At 34.2% G+C, this 24,450-nt stretch overlaps 1 protein-coding gene across 1 annotated transcript in view; it reads left to right on the top strand.

Annotated features, from left to right (window-relative positions):
* Positions 1 to 24,450, top strand: part of LOC150083907 (eEF1A lysine and N-terminal methyltransferase-like) — a 58,045-nt gene that overhangs the window by 31,946 nt on the left and 1,649 nt on the right. The window contains exons 6-12 of the mRNA XM_090375590.1: positions 2,059 to 2,193; positions 2,765 to 2,951; positions 5,840 to 6,017; positions 12,912 to 13,049; positions 16,448 to 16,515; positions 18,797 to 18,932; positions 23,996 to 24,124. Of these exons, the coding sequence (XP_090231716.1) occupies positions 2,059 to 2,193; positions 2,765 to 2,951; positions 5,840 to 6,017; positions 12,912 to 13,049; positions 16,448 to 16,515; positions 18,797 to 18,932; positions 23,996 to 24,124 (971 nt within the window). The remainder of the gene's footprint in view (positions 1 to 2,058; positions 2,194 to 2,764; positions 2,952 to 5,839; positions 6,018 to 12,911; positions 13,050 to 16,447; positions 16,516 to 18,796; positions 18,933 to 23,995; positions 24,125 to 24,450) is intronic.

Genomic DNA, 24,450 nt, shown 5'->3' with positions numbered 1-24,450 from the left:
TGAAATGAAACTCCTTTCTTCTATATCCTGAATTATTTATTCTACAGTGCTTATCATCCTGTCAGTAGAAGTTTTTTCTTCTACAGTGCACTGCCATTCAATTCAACTTCAATACTCTCATTATCACATATTTTGTTTTCTGTCAGTTGGAGGGTAACTGGAACATTATTGTCACATTGAGGCACTGTTCCAGCGCCTTTTCATCCAACAACTGGGCTTCTTGATATGACTAACCTTTATCATAGTTTGCCAACTCAGCATTAATTTTCTTCTGTGGTACCAGGAACAGATTCGGGCTGTCGAGGGTCCATGGCACACCGTATAGGCCAGCCATCCTATAGGAATCTTCCTTGGGGGGGGGACTCAAAACTATTTCCTTTGGGTTCCTCATGTGTCTGTGCATAAATCCACCCATCTGATACCCTAAAGCTAGATGAATCAGATTCTTTTTCATCATCACCATCTAAAAATAGTGTATACATACTTGTAGATGGCTGCATTTTATACTGTCCTTGAATTAATTTTAATCAGCCATGGCCTAGGCTTTACCAACGCTCCAGATAGCAATTTTGATATTTAAGTTACATTGAAATTTCTCTGTTCCTAAACCTTTATCACATTATTTCAGCAATTTTTTTCCCCCAAAAATTACTCTTTTAATGTGACTTGAATGACTCAGAATTCTTTGATCAAGAAACTAGATCCAGGCCATACAGTTAGGTGGCAAATATGCTATACAAGGCTAATACAAATAAAATTTATGGTTAGTCACATACTCTAGCTAGAACAGATGAAATTACCAGTATTCAGGGTGTTTTAGATTGCTGAACATCATATGAACAATTCTATACTGTACTGTCTTACTCACCCACACCTTTTTATATAATCACTGAAAATATATAAATAGGTTTCATTCCTTACACTTACAGCAACAGAGATTTCAAGGAATCATATCTGATCAGGCAAACAGTGAATCTTCTTATTATGTCTGCTATTTCATGTGTTGAAAATTTACAGCAGTGGTTCACCAGAAAATGAAAATCCTTTGTACTTGGTATTCCAGTGATTTGGTATAAACTAGGAGATCACACATCTGATTATTATTTTTGCATGTGCAGTGTTAAAGGTTGCAGTGCTAAGAAAAAAATAAAAAGCTGCAGCATGATATATATATGCATCTTAAACAAAAACAATTTGCACAAATAAATGTAAATGTATTTCCCTCTTTAAAAACCAGATGATAAATTGTAAGGTGGCAGTATTTACAATGGTCCAAAATGATGACAAAGGCCTGATGTAACTGAGTGGTCAAGCACAAGGGTGTAGAAGCATATGTGCTTTGAGTGGACTGTAGTTCAAGCCTGCATGATAAATACAGTTAATGATTGTAATCATTATCAAAATAATTAAGTAAATTCCTTTGACCTAGTGGTTGTGCCAGAGTATAAAGAACATTTTATAAGAAAAAGTTAACATTAATCTTCAACTGCATAAATATTTACAGCACCAAAAACAAAGCATTTGCATTCATGTCAAAATATTTGACTCAGAGTTTCTCAAGATAAATTGTAATCATATTCTCACACTATCATTTAATTTAGGTCCATTTAATATCAGTATAGTATTAGTAATGGCCATATGACGCAAGAACACCTAAGGCTTATACTGCACCAGCAAATAATATAATTTGATAAAATAATTTATTTTATTAAATTATATTATTAATTTAATAAAATAAATTAATTATATTATTAATAATAGTAAAATTAAATAAAATAAATAAATAATAAAAGGAAAGGAAATTTCCTTTTCTTTTATTTGTCCAAAAAAAGGAAGGTGGGGAGGGGGGGAGAAAAGTATCTATTTCAGTGTATTGATATCTGGCCAGTACCCAATATTACATAAATTTTTAATGTAATACAGTATCCAGTTCCTTGAAGAGCCAAAATCTTTGTCATTTTTTCATTTAAATGGGAAGTAAAGTAAATTTTTCTGACAGATATTTTTAATATAAAAATGGGTAGTATTTATTTATTTTTTTACCTTGTATTTGAATAGGAAATTTGTTGGTAGTGATGTATCTGTCGATCTTTATTCACCATCCACTTCGCATCCTCGATATACCCTCTACGTTGTTGACCGAACAGATGCTTCCTCTCTTAAATATGCAATCTTCATAGTTCCACAAGGAAGGTAAAAATTTTATACTGTTATGGTGTTTTTTTTTTTTTGTTTTTTTTTTTGCATTATGTTTTTATCTGTGTTTTTAAATTAAAATTAGTAGTCATCTAATAACAAATAAATTATAGTTTTAGTTGATTAGATGAAGTTCACTACTTTTAAGCTTAGCGTGAATAACCTTTAAAAAGCATTTGCTTATGGATCTGTGACAAATGTTTTTTATCGTTGCAGAGCTTTATTAACATAATTTCTTTTCAGTTTATCACTGCTCAGTATTGAACATCACAGATGTCATGGCAAGATGAATGTCATGTGAATTTAATGATTGAGATCTGTGAATAGAAATTGGATACAAACTGGATCTTTGACATCAAACATGTCATTCATTTTTGCCATAGCATCAACTGACAGAATAACACTATATAAAGCGTGGCCTTTGGTACATATATACCCAAATGAATTTTAGAATATATATGTAAATTTCAGTAGCTTCTTTTTTCATTGAAATGTGATATACAAAAGTTTTATTTTAATTTGAATAGTATTTCATAACTTTTTTTTTTTTTTTTTTTTTTTTTGAAAGGGAGACTGAATGGTTGTTTGCAACACCAGAAGGCAGAACTAGCTTAGCTCAGTCTGCCAATTCTGAGCGTCTTGTGGTAGTTCATCTCAATAGAAATCATAATTACCAAAACCTTGATGAAGTTAAAGAGGAGCTTTCAAGTAAAGTAATGGAACTAGCACCAGCATCTCTTCAAGGAAATAAACAGGTGATTAAATATAAATCAAAAGCAGTGAATAAATATAAATCAATCTACTGTATCAATAGTTTTATACTTCCAGTTTTTCAGTTATATGATGTATCACTAGTCCTTATACTCCATTACAATAAGAAAACTCTTGATTAGTCTAACGTAGTCTCGGATTAAATAAAATACATTTTTACCAAATATGAAGGGTGTTGTTAAATTGCTAAATACAATTGATACTTGCGGGGTGCTACTTGCAGTTAAGCAGTTTTAATTATATGTTTTTCTTTTTTATTGTTGGAGCACGGTGTAGGATTTCCTAATATTATTTCATGCAGCAGTTGTGCATACTCTTTGAAGTATCCTGTGCCATATTGCTTCTGTGGGCAAGTTGTAGCTCTTGCTTGTTAATTTTATATTTAAAATTTTTATTTTAAAACTAATTTAACTAAATGTATTTTAAATTTTAGTTTTAAAATTTTAATTTTAAAACTAAAATGTGAATACCTATGTGAAGCTATGCATACATTACCTTGCTTGTTAATTTTAGTTTTAAAATTTTAATTTTAAAACTAAAATTAACAAGCAAGGTAATGTATGCATAGCTTCACATAGGTTATATTTCATTTCCAAAATGTTGACCTATAAATTTTGTATATCTTTGCCTAAATTTCTGTTGCTGAATTTTCTTATATACACAATTTTCACTTTGTCTTCATTTCCAGTTTCTTTCCCTCCTATAAAATAAAAATTTTTTATTTCTCTAAGGAAATTTCTCAGCATATATTTCATAGCACTTTTCACTAAAAATAGCAGTCAAAGTAAAATTCCTTTTTTTACATTAATATATTTTTTGACACCTTCACACACAATTGAGCTCCTACTCAGCCTCTAGAGAAAATAAAATTGAACTTTGATTTAGAAAAGAACAATTTTGAAAAATGTGAAAAAAAACATTATAAATGTACAAGAAGTTTAACACATATACTGAATGGTGTCAAAAGTGTGCCACAGAGGTTGCCAGTCCATGTTGACTCAATTGTTTCCCCACAGTTATTGCAAATTAGATGGTTGTGGATCTTTACTCTGAAGTGCACCTCATTCTACAAGTGCTCAATTGACAACTGCAGAAGCTTAAATTTGCTCTTTCCTGGAACCAGTTGTGTACAATTCTTGCCTTGTTGATGTGGCACATTATTCTGTTGGAAGAGCCCATTCTTGGATGGATACATTTCAGCCACTTAGGGAAGTGGCTTTCATAAATAATTTTCCAGATAATATGTGGCATTCAAATATTGCTCCACTGATTTAAGGAGATTGTTGACATCTGGCAAGATGGGACCATGGACTAATGTTGTTTATTGCTATATTCTGGTCCTTCCATCAGCATGAAACAGCAAGATTCAGGATTTTCTGACTAGTCAGTGTTTTTCCAGTCCATTATCAAGTTTTGGTATTCCTTATCCCTGAACCCACTAACTGTACCCACTTTGTTTTTTTACTGACAGGAGTAGAGCCTGGTTCATTTATTAGCTGTAATACCCCATCTATGAAAAAATACAATTTCTTTATTCAACAGGTTGTGTATTTGCCTTTCTGTTACCCTACACAATGCTGTCAGCCTCCAGTGACTTCTTGCCTAAACAAGCTGTTTGTGACCACAGGATCACTGTTGGCCAGATGTTATCTGGTTGTTGGACCAATCTCAGTACATCTGTCATAGTCATATGTGTCAACTCCAGTAGGGTTGCAGTTTTTCAGATACTCATAATGATACATCTTATGCTAACTACCATGCTGCCTTCAGATTCACTTAATTTTTTTTGTCTTGCCCATTCTTGCACTGAATTGCATACATACAGCATTCATGCCTATTTCCCACCTGCTTTATATCACATGGTATGAACAGGAATCTATCTAATAAAGTGGTCACTCAGTGTATGTATGCACACTAGCACACAAAATGTGCCAAAAAAATTTAAATTAAAATATTTACTGGAGTGATATCAGGGTGAATGTTAATATTCCTGTAGTATGGTGTTTGAACTTGAATCTGCATCAGTGAGTACACTGGAATTGAAGTATGCCAAAGAAAAAAAATTATGCAGCTAACTATATTTCACTTTTAATGCACTTTACACATCAACTGAAATGAGCAGATTGAAAAAAATTTGCATGGTACAAATGGTTTAGCATTCACCTGCTCATAATTTTTCAGTTTGCCTTCTTGTCTTCTTTAAAATTGACCTGTTTGACAGCTTAGTTGTCTATCACTGGAAAACATTTTATGTTACAACATGTAGCGCTTTCCCACAGCTTATATACCATTGAACCATTTAGCACTTACCAAACTATATGAAGCATGTACGTCATTGGCTACTGTTTATGTTGATTAATAATTAATCAGTCAGTGTAAACAGCAGCTTATCAGTTAAACTATAGGCCCATTTGAAAGCTATCATGGAAATATTTTTGCTGACTCACATTAAAAATTGTGCTATTAATTATTGTGTAAATTATTTTAAACGAATAAACAATGTTAATGTGATATGGATTTAATACTGGGCTATAATAAAATTTGCTTTTCAAAAAAAATTCCACTACAGTTTTCTTTCCTGTTGTTTTTATGATAGGTTATAGGATAAAAAAAAACATAAAACATAGCACAAGTAAAAAGTAAATCATGAGATTTATTTTTGATATGTGCGAAGCACATCCTTGGGTTACTTTTTGGAACAAATTATTGTTTTTTTGTTTTGTTTTTGCATAGTTTAGGTAGAAAAAAGTTACAACAATGAGTTTTAGTTTTCCTCATCTAAGTTATTTTTCAGATTCAGTTTGCTAAATTCTGATCTCTGTATCATATTTTGATTAATTGATTTTGAAATGATTTTGTTTTTTACCTTTAGGTTCCATTTCTGTCAGTTGGAGAAGATGTTGGATATCGTAAAGTTTGTTACATTGGTTTTAGTACCATTAGTGGGAATTTCATTGTAGAAGATGTTACAAATGAAGGTGTTTTTTTCCGAAGACTTATCTTCCTTAAGAATCAGAATGTAATACAGTCAGAAGCCAAATTAAAGGAAGGTAAATGGAAATTTGTAATAAGTTTTATGTTGAACATCGTATTTAATGTTCTATTCAGTTATTTAAAACACAATTTAGATGTAAGTTAAACAGCTGTTCACATATTTTTAACTTATTTATAAGTAGTTATGTAAACATGTGTGCACAGCTTCAAAAACAAGTTCTGTCTGTCTGTCTGCGTGCGTGTGTGTGTGTGTGTGTGTATGCGTGTGCGCGCACGAGCGGGGAGGAATGCATGCACATGCACATTATTAAGTATATCTTTGTCTATGGTGAATTTAACCCTTTCCCAAGTGCATATGTAGAAATACATTTTTCAGTACATTTCAAATAATGTGTCTGTTTATGTGCAAATTGCCTCGAGAATTTTCCAGTACATACTATCATTTCTTATCTGTGTTTTCAACTAATAGTAAACAGATGGTATAGTACAAAAATAGCTTTTAAAATCAGATGAGAACAATGCACATCTGTTGGTTGTTGTCAAGTTTGGCTTACAAAAGCTAAAATTGAAGAAATTCTCTTGAATTCAGATCCAGAAATTAATGAAATTGAATTAATGATATTATTTCTTGATAAAAAAAAAAGTAACAAGTTTATTTTTTATGAATTTTTTAAAACTTTTTTTTTGTAAAAATTATGGCTTGATTTTCAACAGTAATTTTACTTGGTGTTGGACAATCAAATGAAAATTAAAAACTAATATTTTGAAAGAATGTATACACAAAATTTTCATTTTTTAAAAACTTCAAAATTTCATGAAGCGTACCATAAAACACACCCTTGTTGGAAACTAACTAACTACAGGAAGCCCAAACATGTTTGGAAAACCCACTGTAAAAGTAACTTAAAAACAATTGTGTGTAGCACTAGGAATGTGTAGTTTTTGATTTATATAAAATGTTAAACTAATAAAAGACTGAACACACAGAAGTTAGGGCTAAAATTAATATTAAAAAAGTAATAATAAAATGAAATGGATTTGCAGAGATCTTAAAAGATCTAGCAACTCTGATAGTTCTTTCACTGATTATAGATGCATATGAGATGTGCCAAGCACATGAACATTTATGTTCATGGAGTCGGGCTGCCTTTTTTGTTTGATGTTTCATAACTTAAGGTGATATTCTGTAGATATTCCATCATCACATCTATGCTGGATCAAGATCCTTCAAACAGATTTTTTTTCACATGAGAGAGAGAGAGAGAGAGAGAGAGAGAGAGAGAGAGAGAGAGCTCAAAAATAATCTCAGAGGACCCATTCAACAACAAAAATGTGGGTGTAACAGATTTATGTAGAGAGTTTTACAGGTTTCTGACAAGAACTCCAAGGATATCCAGTATGCCTGAGTTGAGAAATCACATCTGGCTCTTGACATACTCCTCTCCTCTTTTAGGAGAGCTTTCAAAGAATCTTGCTACGTTAAGAGTTATAGATTGTGTTATCAACAGGAAACAAGTAATTTTCTTTAATGGAGAATATCTGAACCTTTTTTAAAGAATAGATTTTTTTCTCAGTGTAGGGAAAACTAGTTCCCATCCAAACCAGGAGATTTCAAAATATCATAATCCCTGAGGCAAGTGTTCTTGCACAGCAGGATTCTGTTCCTTTGGACCAACACATCTAACATTGTCCAGGTGCCTTGAGAATCCTAGGATTACAACAAACACAGTTGCCCAAAAACAACAAGATGTCCTTCATTCAGAAGGCTGCATCTTAGAACTTTCCAGAAGGTTACACAGCTACAACTTCAGAGGCCCAGCCCAAAATGGAATCGATTTATGACCATTGGTATACCAAATTTGATATCAGGTTAGTGAAAAAATATTTTTTCCTAAATTTATGAATAATTTTAGGAGTTGCACTCTTCCCTAATTAGTTTTCATTTCATTCAGTTTTTATTATTTAGCCATAATTGGCCTGTTATTGTTTGTTTGTTACAGTTAGAAGAGTAAATCTTTTTTTATGAGAAACATTTATTTTTCTTCAAATGCTTAAATTAGGCTTTTCCAGTATAAGCAACCAGTCCCCTTCCTCCAGAGATTATATATTGGTTAACTTTTAACAGTTTGACAACTCTTTGGCTTCCAGATTAGAAATTAATCTTGTTTCCATGTTCTTTTCTTCTCTTTCCTAACTCAGGATGTTCAGTTTCCTTTTGTCTCTATCTGAAGGCAGTCATTTTTAGTGTTTTGGGAAGTATTAATATTTCCCATTCATTACATCTATTTTATTTTCTTCGTATAATTTTCTATATATCCCCTTGAAACCATTAAATTTTAATTTTGGCAGAATATACGGTATAAAGTGCATCTTCTTGAAATTATGTTTAAAAAAATTCGATATTCAAGTAATTTACAGCAAAATTTCAAGCCATAAAGTTTATTTCTAAAATGAAATATCTTGTTTAATGTTATTTTGTTTTCTTTCTTTTATTTGTCTGACTTGCTGACAGAATCCCACAGTAGGTTCAGAACTGATAGTTTAGTTGTATTGAATGTTCTGGATGTAGGGTTCCCTCAATTTACCAAATCACTAAACCTGATCTCAATTGACTCTTTCAAACCTCTATTTCAGTGTTATTCATTAAATTTAATCTAATTTTAATTGTTAATTCTCCCTTTTACTCAACATATGAAAAAATACGTTGTGTTCTTGTGAACTTTATAAGTTTTGGTCCTTGAGGCTGTCACAGACATTCTCTCAGATATGCCAAGCTGTGCTTGCTACCTAGAAGTCTAAAACACTGATGGAGCTGATATTCGGGTGACACTCAAGTCAAGTGGACCTAATTTCGGTGAAGTCCAATCATTCTGGAACAGCCAAATCTTCTGATTGCACCTTCATGATTGTGGGACTATTAGTACCGTTGGTATAACGGCACTAGCATACTGGAGGTGACCACCCAGGTGTGAACCAATGTAAGCAGGGTGGCATTCCTCTGTTTTATCAGGCAATACTAGGTGGTAGACGACTCTCAATAACTGGTGCAATACAACCAATCTGCTTATTGGACAATTGAGGTGGTGGAACCCATTATTTAGTCTCTAGAGCAAAGCTCCAACAAACCCTCCCCCATCTCTTCCATCATGCAGTATGATTGATGTCTTTTGAGGTTATGATGAACATCATGGCAAGATCCAATCTTCCTTACATTTTGAGAGTACAGCTGTGAAACGATGTTCACAGGCTGGCCACTAGATAGGCCACCGGACCGAACACCTATTGGTAACTCTCTAGGAGGCTTCCGGATCAGCTAGTGTATAATCTCACTGCCTCTACTCTGCCAGATAGTGACTGGAGGGAGTCTAAGTAGTGTGTATGCATGGGGGGGGGGTACACCATATCCAAAAATTTTTATTACTTCATACAGCATGATCCCCTCTCCACCTTTTCTCACAACTGAATACCATGAATTGTCAAACTAATGTTTTTGTTTGTTTGTTATTTTGGAGCATTAGCAACTAAGGCCATATTGCTTTGGGGATGTGCGGTGGTCATTCCCTGACCTTTCCGCATCCTCTGTATTTGGTGGTCACGGGCTCGAACCCCAGTCTAATCAAGAAGCGTGTGCTACGCACTGCTGCTCCTGCCCAACTGGCTACAGAGGCGCCATCAAACTAATAGAACAGACTTATCTGCGAAAAGATCTAAACCTCCCAAACAAATGGTGCCCATTTCCATTAAGAATCTGCCAAACCTCCATGTACCTCTTCTGACAGAATCCCAGTTATTGGCTGATTCAACTCATCTCAGTTGTTCGAATTATTCGCTGAATGATTCCTTTCGCGTCAGTGGTGGTATTGCATATGTCCATTCTGATATTCCCTGTCACAGACTTAGTAATTTGGAATATCCTCTTTTCAAATTTCTCTGGCTTAAAATCTCTCTACCACATTCTGTCAAATTCATCTGTTGTCTCCTTCATTCTCCCAACTCCACTGATCACTTGGAACTTTTTGACTTCCTCTCTTTGAAACTTGACTTTCTTTTCTAATAGTGAGGTAAATTTTCTTGATGATTTTAATGTTCACAACTCCAGCTGGCTTCCATTTTCTAGCCACAACCCAGCTGGTCGTGACGCTGAGGCTTTTCCAGTTACTAATGACCTCACACAGATTGTTCATTTACCTATCAGAATGTGCCTCCGTAGCCAGGTGGGAAGGACAGCAGTGCGTAGCATACACTTCTTGATTAGACCGGGGTTCGAGCCCATCACCACCAAATACGGAGGATGCAGAAAGGTCAGGGAATGACCACCGCATATCCCGGAGCAATATGGCCTTAGTTGCTAATGCTCCTAAAAACCAAATAACAAACAAACAAACAACAACCTACCAGAATACCAGATAATCTTAAGCAGCACCAACGCACTTGATCTTTTTCTCACAAACAACACTTCTAAGTATACAGTTGAGGTGAATGGTCCTCTCAGCACCTCAGATCACAACTTGGTGATGGTCTCTTCTCCAATGGGTCCTTTTTTTTGTGGCCATTCTTACCCTCATGTTGTTTGGCATTACAAGAATGCAAAATGGGATGATCTGCATGATATCTTTTCTTCTTTTCCTTGTTCAGATTACTGTTTCAAATCTTCTGATGTCAACAGCACTCCACTTTAAAATCTTGTCCTTTATCTAAACCTTGGTTTTCCAATAAATGTGCTAAGTCTGTTCAAGAGAAGAATGTTTCATATCGTAATTGGCTTGTATGCAACTTTCCAGGACCATTTTCTGCCTACACCAAAGCTCGCAACAATTGTAAAGCAGTTATTAATCAGTTGAAACCTAGGCTTCGACCAAGCTAGGAATAAAAAACTTGCTTCATGTCCAAACGGTAGCTGAGTATTCTGGTCTCTTGCCAAAGCTATTGGCTGCAACTTTTGCCCATCTCTGTTCCGACCTCTGTCAAAACCAGATGGTTCTATTGCCACTTCAACCAAAGATAAAGTTGACCTGCTAGCATCCTATTTTTCCTCCAGCTCGTGTATTGATGATCTTGGTAAAACACCTCCCACCATTCCCAATATGCTCCATTCAATGCCTCTTGTGGTCTTCCATCAAAAGGATGTCAGAAGGAATTTGATCAATCTTGATGCTAAAAAGCACCGAGTCCTGATGTATTTCACTTGTTCTCAAAACCTGTGCTCCTGTTCTGTGTTGCCTTTTTTTCACTTTCTTATTCCAAAGGAGTTTTTCCTTCTGTTTGCAAATTTGCTCATATCCAGCCAGTTCCTAAAAAGGATGACAAAAGTAATGGAGAAATCAATTAACTGCCAACTCTTAAACTATATAAAAAACTTTCATCTGATCAGTGATTGCCAATATGGATTCTATCAGTGTTGGTCCACTGGTAATATTCTAGCTTATGTTTCTCATCTATGGATAAATTCAATGAAAAAGTTTGGTGAAACCCAAGCAGTTGCTCTTGACATTTCAAAGGCCTTTAATCATGATTGGCATAAAGGTCTCCTAAATAAGCTGCTTCCAACTTATAGTTTGCCAGCTGCTTTTTGTGATTAGGTATCCTGTTTTTTCTCTGGCCGCTCACTGTGGGTGATGGTAGATGGCTCTCTGTCTTCTAACCTCCACTAATGCTGGTATTCTCCAAGGTTCAGTTCTTTCTCCCACTCTTATCCTCTTGTTTATCAATTACCTTCTTTGACCAGAAATCCAATCCTATCCATTAACCAGAAATCCAATCCTATCCATTAACTAGAAATCCTATCCATAGTTTTGCTGATGATAGCACATTGCATTCCACCTTCCAGTTTGAGAAACCTTGCCTGGCGCAAACTTCTCGAATATCCACTACCAAATCTTTAAATGCTAATCTCCTGGTAATTCTCCAGTGTAGCAAATATAATTTAGTTGATTTCAATTCTTTTAAAACTCAGTCCTATCTTATATCTCACAAAAAGGATTCTTCGGCTACTATGCTCATCTTCGATGGCACTAATTTCTAGGCAAGACCATATATCTCTTATTGGGGATTACCCTGACTTCTAATCTCTCTTGGCATAAGCAAACATTTCTTCCTCTGCATCTAAAAAACTGAATTTTCTCTTTCGCTCTTGGCGTTACTTTTCTTCCAAGCAGCTGTTCACTCTGTGCAAATTTCAAATCCACCCTACCATGGAATATTGTTCCCACATCTGGGGTGGTGCCCCCAAAACCTCTCTCAGGCTTCTAGATTCCATTCAGAAGAGGGCAGCTAGGTTAATTAATGACTCATCTCTAATAGAGTCTCTCCATTCTCTGGAACAACCTTCCTTCATGCATATTCCCTGAAAATTACAATCTACAGAAGTTCAAGTCTAATATCAAACAAATAACCTCTTTCATCTTCTCAGCCTTCAACCCGTGGACAGTACTAAGTACTATAGGTTCTAATACCTCTCTTGTTTGGGGTGTCAGGTGCCATAAAAGAAAAAAAAGACAGTAAATTTATGTTGTTTGATACGATACTTATTTATATTCCATTTGGTGAGTATGAACTTGGCACACCCAGCTTCTCTTTCTTGGTGATTCCCTTCTACTTTTGACTCTCTCTCTCTCTCTCTCTCTCTCTCTCTCTCTCAGGGTAACTCGGGAATTTTTTTTTGGCTGGTGCAGCATAAGCCTCAGGCTTCCTTGCACCATGTGGCTAATAATAATAATAATAATAATTTGCACAGTAAATGTGTTTTTAGTGATAGGTATTTCTCCCCCCCCAATGCTGCCAATGATAGGTTAATAGTTTCCATACTGAAATATTAATAAATAGATGCTTAAAAGACAACCTGATTCACATTATTCTTAAAGAGAGTTATAAATGTAGAGTATTTATCATGCTACATAAAGATTGAAAATGTAATGTGGTCTAATTATATAATTTTTTTATAAATTAAATAGCCAAGAAAAAGAAAAAAAAGGATAACAGCGGGAAAAATCATAAAAAAATGGAAATAGACTATGACTACCTAGCTTGTCAACACCATAGTTTCATGGTTGCTGGCTTAGCATTTATAGAGTCAGCCCTATTTTTATCTGGTAAGCTTTTTAATTTGTTTGTTTGTTTGTGTGTGTGTGTGTGTGTGTGTGTAAATCAAAGTTTCAGTTATTATTAAAAATATGCATATATATGCAAGCATATGTGCAATCCTGTTCGTATTTATGTTCCATTCAGTTTTAATACAGCAGGATTGTGTATCTACAGTTCTTTTCTTTTTCTTTCTTTTTTTTTTTTTTTTTTTTTTCTGTTTTGTTCCAAACAAGAACAAAATCCCAGTTTATAATCCCAGAAAATTCCTTTTCAGCGAGTAGCTCTGCTGCTGTTATATATATTTCGGGAATCAACAGCCAGCTTTCTTGGTTTTCCACATTTCATGGACCTCCTAAATTTATCAGGAGGTTCATATTGTAAAAGGTATTTAAGAGATATTTCTGGGCTTCAAGACTGCCATTAAAGGACTCTGACTCTTCAGATCTGTAGCACAGAGTTCATCTAAATATTTTGATTTATGTTCACTATCCCATTAATAGTGAACATAAAACAGAAATCCCGTTCTGTTTTTATGTTATATCCATTCTCCATTGTTATTACTAACATTTCTTGCTTATTGTGTTTATTATGTTTATTGCTTATTGTATGTTTATTAAGTTTATTGCTTATTGTGTTTTATATATATATAAAACTGTAAAAATAATATGAAGAAGAATAAAAATAAAGAAAGAAAGAGACGAATGTGAATGTGGCTGCATAAGCAATATCCAACAACACATCGCATTACACACACACACACACACACACACACACACACACACACACACACACATATAAATGAGTTTTTCAATGTAACTCTTAAATTTTAGTCATTTCCTGGTCCCTGTAATGTGGATAGTTTACACTATCAAAGTTGTGATATTTCACACTATTTGACCTGTGTGTTTTCTGGGGATGCCGGTCTAAATCTGTTCATAATTGGTTTGTAAATTAAGGTATTATTCAAATTTTAGGTATGTATTCTTTTCACAAAACTCTCTCTTAATTTAGTTCTCCCCCTTGTTCTCTTCTATGTTTCTTTATTTAATTATTAGTTTTTTTTTTGTTGAATTTGCTGTTCTTAGGCTTATCCATTCTGCTAGCATTTTAATTTACATATGTAACTTAATTTACATTATGTTTCTGGCAACACGTTGCTAAGCAGCCACTGATATTTGCCATGTCTTCTTTCTTTATTTTATTTTATTTTACTTTTTTTTACAATCTGCTAATTAATTTTAATTTATTTAACAGGTTGTAGTGGGCATAGTTGCTTGGCATTGCTCATGCTGCCATCTATGGACTGGCTGATTTTGTATTTTATATTTTTATTTATTAACTATTTTTATTAACTATCTTGGTTTTATTTTTCACTGCATAAGGGCCACCATTATACAAATCTGTTGCATTGGCAGGCTGATAGTGGTCTCTCAGTTGCTGTCCGATGCATTGATTGATTGATTTGTGTGATGTTCGAAATGCAGTGATTCCACGACTATTGCTGCCCTGTGGCCTTCTGACTTTAAATTTTAAATTCTGGTTTTAAATTTTGTTTCATTTATTGGTCTCTGTGATGTGGATAGTTTGCAGTATCAAAGTTGTGATATTTCACGTTATTTGGCCTCTGTGTTTTCTAGGGATGCTGGTCTAAATCAGTTCATAATAGACTTGTAAATTATACCATGCTGGTTTTATTTAAGATATTATCCAAAACTTTAGGTACATATTCTTTTCACAAAACTCTGTCTTAATTTAGTCCCACATTCCCTTTAACATTTTTTTATTTAATTATTAGTTTTTGTTATATTCACTGTTTGCAGGTTTATTCATTCTGCTCACATTTTAATTTACATATGTGACTAAATTTACATTATGTTTCAGGCAACATGTTGTTGGCTTTGCTAAGCAGCCACTGATATTTGCCACCTCCTTTATTTTACTTTACCTTTTCTGTAATCTTTTTTCTTTATTTTATTTTACTTTTTTTACAATCTGCTAATTAATTTTAATACATATATATATATATATATATATATATATATTTATTTACAGGGCATTTTTCTTTACTTCCTAATAAAAAAAGGTATACCAGGTTGACATCTCCAAGACAAATTCACTATCAATTTTCTGACATTCAAATCATAGAGATGTATCCAAAAATAAAGGACCATTTTAATATCTTTTTAAGATCAGTGTAAGAAAACTGACCTTATTGACCTTGTCTTAGAGATGTCAACCATAAAATACCATAATATTTTATGGTATTTTATGGATTTGGACTAGCTTTTGGTTAGTTGTGGTTCACTCATCCTTAGTATTTTATTGCATGGAGATGGTTGTTGACCTGTTTCTAGATTTCCATGCCAGTTCTGTCATTGCTATTTGATAGATATTTTTCAACACCTTTGCTGTCTTCTTGGGTTACTCTCTATGCTGATCTTTTTATTTTATTATTATTATTTTATTTTTTAATGCTGGATCCAGAACTGCACAACTATACTTTTGGCAAAGTGAAGTCAGTTTTTGTGATTCTGGAATCTGGATTTATATGGCATTCTTCAATACATACCTCTTCTTGATCCCATCGCTCTATTCATAACCAGTCTGATGCTTGGAAGTTTTACTTGTTAAAAGAACAAGTAATTGGTTTATTTGAAATATGCATTCATAAATCATAACAAAGTAGCTGTACAACAGTTCAACTCTGTGTCACAGGTTGTAATAATGCAATTGTTATTATTAAATGTTTGAAAAGTAAAGACATTTGGGGTCAACATAAAAAAAAAACTATGCACACAAGTTTCTACTGGAAAATAGATTAAAATCTTAGTTGCAATAGCTAAAATTAATATCTTATTTCTATAAGATATTAGCATCTTAGTAGTTTCACCATACCTTCTTTTTATTACACGTTCATATTTCATTCTGAATATGCAAATGAAATCACTCTACTTGATATATATTTTATTGTTATTCTAAGGTTCCTAAATAACATCTACTGCAGAAATGACATGTTTACATGGAACCCAAACCTTGGAGTTGCTCTTGAGACCATACAATTATCACATGAAATCCATATTCTCATAATGAGAATGTGGATTACAGATAAAGAGAGAATTTAAAGTATGTTATTTCCTATTCTGTATGCCAAGTAAAGTGACATTTAAAAATAACTACACAGTTGGAGTGTAAATTTTTTTTTTCATGTAGATATTTCATATTTTTTCTTCAACTCCAGGGAGTTTTAAGTTTTCTTCAGTTTGATTAAATCAAAATTAAATTTCAATTTATATCTCACATTAATCAAATAAAAAGGGTTATTTTTCATGTTTTGTGTTTTTTATTTATTTATTATTATTTTTTTGTTATGTGGTTATGAAATTAATGAAATTACCTCTCTCACTAGCCCGCATTTTGCTGATTGGACTGGGAGGTGGAGGACTTGCATCTTATATTCATGAACATCTACCTCAGGTAAATTCTAAAAACATATTCGTGCCATTTCATCATCCATGCATATCTTAATTGATTAGAATAGAAAATTTATGGCTCACACCACTATCTCCCAACATTAAATTTTATGGTTGTTATATTAGCAATGTACTCTGCCTTTCATAAAATAATACCATAACCAACCTGGCCTTTGGGTTTAACAGTTATAACTACCCGTCTTCAATTTACTACTGAATCTGAATACTGTCTATTATTTTATTTATTTTTTTTTTAAATTTAACTTTGGCCAATAAGATACATACTAAAATCTGTCATAAGCCTACTGCTATTGGAACCTACTTACATTTCAACAGTTGCTTCCCGCCTCTGTTACAGGAAAGATGTTTTGTTTAATGAAATTCTCAATGCCATTAGATTTTGTACTACTGGAAAGGACACTAACAGTGATTTGTCATTATTTTCCCACAAGTTGTTTATAAGTGGGTTATCCCTCTAGGTTAATTAATCATACAGTTGTTTAGCACATCAAAAAAGCTTCTATTTCTTCTTATTATTATTTATTTTCCTCATATAAAACAACTGCTTAAAGAGTTCATTTATTTACCATTTGTTTCCTTCTGGTTATAAAAATATAACTTTTAACAATGAATATACGTTTTTACTTGCGTATACATGAATATAAAGCAAACTCTTTAAGTAGACAAAATCAGCAGTGTACAATATTAAGGGCACCTCCGTAGCAGGTGGGCAGGAGCAGCAGTGCATAGCACACGCTTCTTGATTAGACCGGGGTTCGAGCTTGTGATCCACCAAATACGGAGGATGCAGAAAGGTCGGGGAATGACCATCGCGTATCCCCGGAGCAATATGGCCTTAGTTGCTAATGCTTTTAAAAACCAAAAAAAAAAAAAAAAAACGATATTAAGAGTGAAATATGCTGTTGTTTTACAGAGAGCAGTCAATTGGTTTTTGTTTGTCAGAGCCAATCTCATGTCCAGATTCACATTAAGGCATGTTGTTGCAAATGGTAATGCCATATTTATTAGCGTGGAAGTTTGTCGTATCCTTCCGAGATGACTAACCAGAATTTTGCTCCTTCTTAGAGATGCAAACTGAGTTCATAAAAAAAAACTGGTAAAAGTGATGGCAGTTAAAAGATTACCTTCTTTAAAAATAAAAGTCCTGTGTTCCAACTGAATCAGCTTGATACATCATCTGCCACTCATTTTGCAAGGTCTGGGTTAAATTCTTGTCAACAGTTGGAGGAATTCCTAAAGTCTTCTTTGTTGAGGCTGCAGCTAGCCAATCCCAGGCAGAGGAAGTATCTCTCTCCTTCCCAATTAATTCCAAGTTTTTTAGCCCTAAAAATCTGCAAATTTGTCGATGAACATACATACCTACAGACAGAAAACATGATATGGACATGAGCAATATGCTCCTCTACTACTGAAATAATAATTAGAATTTAGAGAATTTAGAGAAAATGTGAGATTACTAAATTAATCTCATTTAGACTAAAATCCCTTGACATTATTTGTTTCTTAAGTTTGCAGCAGTCATCATAAGTTATCTATTCCTTGACTTTGTAGACATTTTGATGCTGTAACTGAAGCTTTCTTTGTATATATTACTATAGAGGAAATGGTAGAATAGTTTCGCAAACTTTTGTGCAAAGGTTGATCAAACTTTAATTTCCATTGTCATCCACTGATGTGTTGATTCAGCTACTGTGCATTGGAAAGCCAAAGTAAATCTGGTAAATAATACTTAAATTTAGATATTTATATTAAATTTTAGAATACCAGATGTTCTGAAACATTTTTGGTCCCAGTTGCAAATTTTATTTGCCAGGGATATCAGCTTTCTACATTTTAAATGAGAATAGTATAGATTTTGGTGTGCAGTTGCAGCACACAAATAATAATTCCTTAATTTATAAAAATATTAAAATCTTTTAGTTTTGAATTCTTTATAAAACCAGTAAACACTGAGAAAAAAGAATAAATACTCTCCTTTTTACATATTTTTTGCTTCTATTCAAACTAGTTTTAATATCATATTGATAGGTTTTATATATTTACACCATTATATTATCATTAATAAATGCCATTAATAATTATCATTATATTATATGAAAAAACTTTACACTAATTGTAGATAAATATGAGATTTATTGAGCTAAAACTTAGAAAAATGTCTTACGATGAGAAGGCATTTTTTCTGAGCTATGCTTTAATGTTTGATAATATAACACTTTATAAACATCACTCTATGAAGCACTTAATTTTTTGATTTTCCTTAGGTTTATTTGGATGTAGTGGAGTTGGATCCTGCAATTGTTTCAGTTGCAAAAGAGTGGTTTGGGTTAGTGACTAGTGACAATATTAATGTCCATATAGCAGATGGCGTAGCCTTTCTGTGCAAAGCAGCAAACAGAGGTAGGGAATTTTATTTTCCAGTAATTCTTTACTACCCAAATAAAGTTATTTGGCCATCATTGATGCTAGTCTTTGTTTTATGTAACCTATGATTTATACTCCTCTTTGTTGCTATTATTTCAAACTCTAAAAAGGTCATCCTGCTATAAAATGCACAGCATGTTCTGGAAAAAAAAAGCTGTGTGTAGTAGAAATTCATGTAAACTATACACGTTTTCATATAACAGTCAATGATAGTCAATGTAGCTTCCATAAAAGCTCTAAATTGTGAATACTTACACTTATTTCAAGCTTATTTTTATCAATACCTATTATGCTATGATTGATAAATGATATATTAAAATTCAAAGGTTATTAAATAAAAATTTATTGAATAAAACATGCTACGTGAACAATATTGTTTTGTTTTTGATGGCTAATATTTCAAGGGGAGTGGGGGAAAGAATCTTCTTGTACACACACACACACACACACACACACACACACACTCTCTCTCTCTCTCTCTCTCTCTCTCTCTCTCTCTCTCTCTCTCTCTCTCTCTCTCTCTCTCTCTCTCTCTCTCATTCATCAGATCATTCAATTGCTTTTCTTTTTTTTTTAACAAGAAGCTTCTTTTGATGTCCAGAAACATATCAGAAACAAACTTATAAAACTTCCTTTTTTATTTCAATATTTAATGCTTCTCATGTGGGGTTTTTTTTTTTTTTTTTGCACTCAGTTTCCAATATGTAGTAGTCAGAATATATATATAAGATATATAAATTAGAGAGAGAAAAAAAGAGGGAAGCAGAAAAAAAGCAAAAAAAACAAAAGAATAAATAATGAAGAGAGAAGAGGAAATTGAAGAAATGTGGTAGGAATATGATATAAATTTTAATAAAAAATATTAGATAAAGGGCGAAAATTATAAGCCAATGAATAAATTTAGACCGGTGTCTTGAGTGAAAATAATGATTTTCTATTTTCATTTACTTTAAAAAAAAAAAAAACTTCGATTTGCACTCCTCATTCCCCTCTATATTCTGTCTATTATTGGTGTTTATTTACTGTTATCAACTTCATTCCTTCTTTTTAGCAATAATCTAGTCTAGTGGTGAGTGCTTAAGCTTTCCTATTATTTTGCTTGCTGCATTAGGGCCTCCGTGATGTGATTTTATTGCTTCAGTGAGCTGACGTTTTAGTTAGTGCCTCTTGCATTTGCATTATGTTCAAAATGCAGTAATTTTCACAGCTGTTGTATCCAGTGGCCCTCTGATGAGAATGGATGCAACGGTCGCTGGTGTTATACAAAGGGTACTAGGAAAGTTTTGCAATATGACGCAACAATGAATCACAGGAAGCTGCTTGTTGCTGCATGTTGAGACATGTTCATACGTGCACAGTAGCCGCCGCGCCAAGTCAATGGGCTCAGTTATTCATTAGTAGTGAGAGTGTAAAGTGCTTGCGATGGCATCGTGGTCACGAAATGAGATAAGGACAGTTTTGCGGTATAATTTCGTGTGTGGTTTAACCATAGACCAGTGCTTAGAAGAAATGACTCTTGCACTAGATGATGATTGTCCACATCGTACAACGATATTCAGGTGGTATAGAGAATTCCAAAGGGGAAATTTCACTCTGGAGGATTCTGAGAGGCCGGGAAGGCCACGAACGTCAGTTACGGAGGAAAACGTTACTGCTGTGAGGAAAATGCTTGACGAAAACAGGCGAGTGACCTACCAACAGATAGAGGATACTTTGGGCCTAAATGCACCAGCAATTCGTTCGATTCTGCAAGATCATTTGCACGTGAAGAAACTTTGTTCTCTCTGGGTGCCGCATCAACTGACTGAAGAGCAGATGACACGACGTGTGACTTGGTGCCGGGAGATGTTAAAAAAGTTTGATAAGGGACAATCTCGGTATGTGAACAACATCGTGACAGGTGACGAGACTTGGCTGTACTATTACGATCTGCCGACCAAGGCTCAAAACAAAGTTTGGGTCTTTGATGATGACGACACACCCGTAATTGTCAGAAAATCCCGATCTGTAAAGAAGAAAATGATAGCTGTATTTTTCAAATCGAGTGGAATTGTGGAACGTGTCGTTTTGGACACGCAGAAGACAGTCACAGCTAAGTGGTATACTGAACAATGCCTGCCTAAAGTCATTGGATCTATGAAGAACCTGCGGCCAAAGTCAAGAATGGACACCTGGTACCTCCATCACGAAAATGCTCCAGCTCACCGCGCCAAAGCCTGCACCGAATATTTGACCACGACAGGACTGAAACTTCTCGAGCACCCTCCCTACAGTCCAGACCTTGCTCCCTGCGACTTTGCACTATTCCCGCATGTGAAAATGAAGCTAAAAGGGAGGCGGTTTTCCAGTGATGAGGACCTTCTACGGGCTTGGGACAACGAGTGTGCTTTACTCCCTAGTGAAACTTGGCAGAACTGGTTTAAAGATTGGTTTCGGAGGATGGAGAGGTGTATTGAATGTAGAGGAAATTACTTTGAAAAAAGTAAATAAACAAAGCTGTATTGCAAAACTTTCCTAGTACCCTTTGTATCTTATATTTTGCATGACATGTTGGATATTGCTTTATGCCGCCACTTACATTTGTGGTTATCTATTTTTATTTCTTTCTTTCATTTCTTAATTTTTTATTATTATTAACTTTTATATATATATATATATATATAGGAACTGTATATAAATATTTTGTTCCACAAAATATATAACAAATCAACATGTGAAACACAAGCTCATGGACAACCATAAACTGAAATGATACTAGTGTGAAAGAGTATAACATGGTTTTGTGCATTTAATGGCAGCCAAAGTGTTAAATAAATATGCATGTAGTTTCACACATGCATTGTAAGGTGGTGGTGGTGGTGCATTTCAGCAGGATGTCCTCATAAAGCAAAAGGTGAGATTGTACTTATTAGTCCTATAAAAAATTTTTTCTCATAGAGATTATGCAAAAATTATTGAACTTTCTGGATATGAATTTTTTTCCCTCCCTTTTTTCACCTTACTGAAAATATGGATAAGATTAAAAGAAGAGATGTTGTGATTCCTTACAATTCATATAACTGTCATATCTAGTTAGTTGTTTGTCTGAATTTTGCATAATACTGTACAGTGTAAGCAGTGCATGATTTTGGCCAGAAGAGCATTTCAGTTGATAAGTTTCCCCAGTGAAGGTAAAGAAAGCCTGCATGAGAGGCACGCAAAAGTTCGATGAAATTTACCGGTAAAAGTACTTTGCCGTAACGGCATTTGTATTGTTGCTCGCTCAGTAAACATACAGTGGGTGTTATCGGTCAGGAGTAGAAATTGAATCCCATGGGAGATTGAAACCCTCCCGAAGTGGAGGGGATAACCTGACCTTTTTTCTTTAGAATCACTAGTGGATAAATTGTTTATTAAGAATTAAAAAAAAAAAAAAAGGCAAAGGAAGCCCACACGAGAAGCACGGCAAACTTCCAAAAGGTTTACCGGAGAAACTACATTACGAATAATTTTTATGACACCAGAACTTCCAATATGACTCTGTTCATGATTCAATTAGTGATTCTAAAGAAAAAAGGTCAGGTTACCCCCCACCCTTCAGGAGGGTTTCAATCTCTCATGGGATTCAACTTTTACTCCAGACCGATAACACCCACCGTCTGTTTACCGAGTGAGTAACGATACAAATGCCGTTACGGCAAAGTACTTTTACCGATAAATTTCATTGAACTTTTGCGTGCTCCTCATGCAGGCTTTCTTTACCTTAGCCATTTCCCCTTTTAAATTAAGCTTGAAGTATTAGTTGTTAAACCTCCAAAACATTTTCCAGATTATTAAGATGGTCATTTCCAGTTAAGAACACATTCGCAATAAATTGCCTAGTTTTTGTGTTTTTGTATATATCATGCTTGTTATTGTTTGTTTGTTATTTGGTTTTTAGGAGCATTAGCAACTAAGGCCGTATTGCTCTGGGGATATGCGGTGGTCATTCCTTGACCTTTCCGCATCCTCCGTATTTGGTGGTCATGGGCTCAAACCCTGGTCTAATCAAGAAGCCTGTGCTACGCACTGCTGCTCCTGCCCACCTGGCTATGGAGGTGCCTATATATCATGCATGAGCATTAGCCAACATGTACTAATTTCAGAATTTTATAATTAATATTAGTATTAGTAGTGGCAAATTATGCAACAAAGCAAGCTTATAAATAATCAGCCAAAAAAAACAAAACTTCCTACATCACTTGTCCATCCCCTCCATTAGTTTAAATAGATGGACAGATGACATGGGAAGTTTTGTTCTTCTTTGAATTTATTCAGACTTCCACAACAACAGATGGAAGTTTCTTCCAATAACCACTCACTGCCTGAAGGAAAACTTCCACCCATCTATCCTGCAACCATTCTTCCTCAATTTGAATTTATGCCCCTTCATGTGTGTAGTCTGAGCAAGAGGAAGATTGCCATCAGCTTTCTAAATCCATTCAAAGCCTTAAACACCTCAATCAGATCACCTCACAGGTGCCTAGTCTCCAGACTGCAGTTTGCATAACTAAAGCCTTTCTTGGTAAGACCACTCTTTTGTTCCTCTTACCAATCACTTTGCCCTTCTCTGCACCCATTCAGCAGATTAGCGTCCTTCCTAAAATAAAGCCTCCAGACCCGTGTGTATATAATTAATAAGTCAAGCGAGTTACTTTGTGTGCCTGCAGTTTCCAGGAGTTCATGGACAAATCTTCTGGACATTATATGGGAGTAGGGATACAGGGAATTCTGGTGTGAAACAGCCTTTGGCTAAGATTTGAAAATTAATGTTTGATTCAAAAATCTAAGTACACTATGGTAAAAAAAGAAAATAATTCACCCTACTTTGTTTATTATATTTTATTTATGTCCTTATCCTGCTCTAAACTTATTATGGATTTATGCCATTTTAATAGAGAATTATATTTCCCTGCACATTAGGAATGTGTTCGTTATTACGTTTATGTAGATCTGAGTAATATATCTTTCAGCTTGATGGTAAAAGTTAAATTTTTAATTTTATGATCATTTACTTTTAGGAGATCATTATGATGTGATATTGGTAGATGCTGATAACAAAGACTCTACTGTTGGCATAAGCTGTCCTCCAGTAGAATTTGTGGAACCAGAGATTTTAAAGTACATGTCCCAACTTGTTGCACCATCTGGTGAGTATAGATTTTGAAACACAAAGCAGGAAAATGTAGGAGTACTGATTTAAGCGTATTAGCATGTTACATCACTTTTCTTATTTTCAGCAATTTAGACCTTAGGTTGTCATGCCAAGACCACTCTAGTTTGGGAGTAGGCTGATTCTGGTATGACGGCTTTGGTTCCAGTGGTAGATTACTAAAATTTGAGGATTTACATGTAAAGAAACCACCTGTTTTTATTGCAAAAAGTTATAATGTTTTAAGCTTAATACAGTAGAAAGATTGTTAGTAATAACATACTTTAAACTTTAAAAGCATTGCGTAGGTGAATTATTTGGATT

The sequence above is a fragment of the Mastigoproctus giganteus genome, chromosome 6 (assembly GCF_048544385.1).
Source record: "Mastigoproctus giganteus isolate SK-2022 chromosome 6, ASM4854438v1, whole genome shotgun sequence".
Taxonomy (NCBI): domain Eukaryota; kingdom Metazoa; phylum Arthropoda; class Arachnida; order Uropygi; family Thelyphonidae; genus Mastigoproctus; species Mastigoproctus giganteus.
Note: the sequence above shows the minus strand (reverse complement) of the source record. Positions and strands in the feature narration are given on the sequence as shown.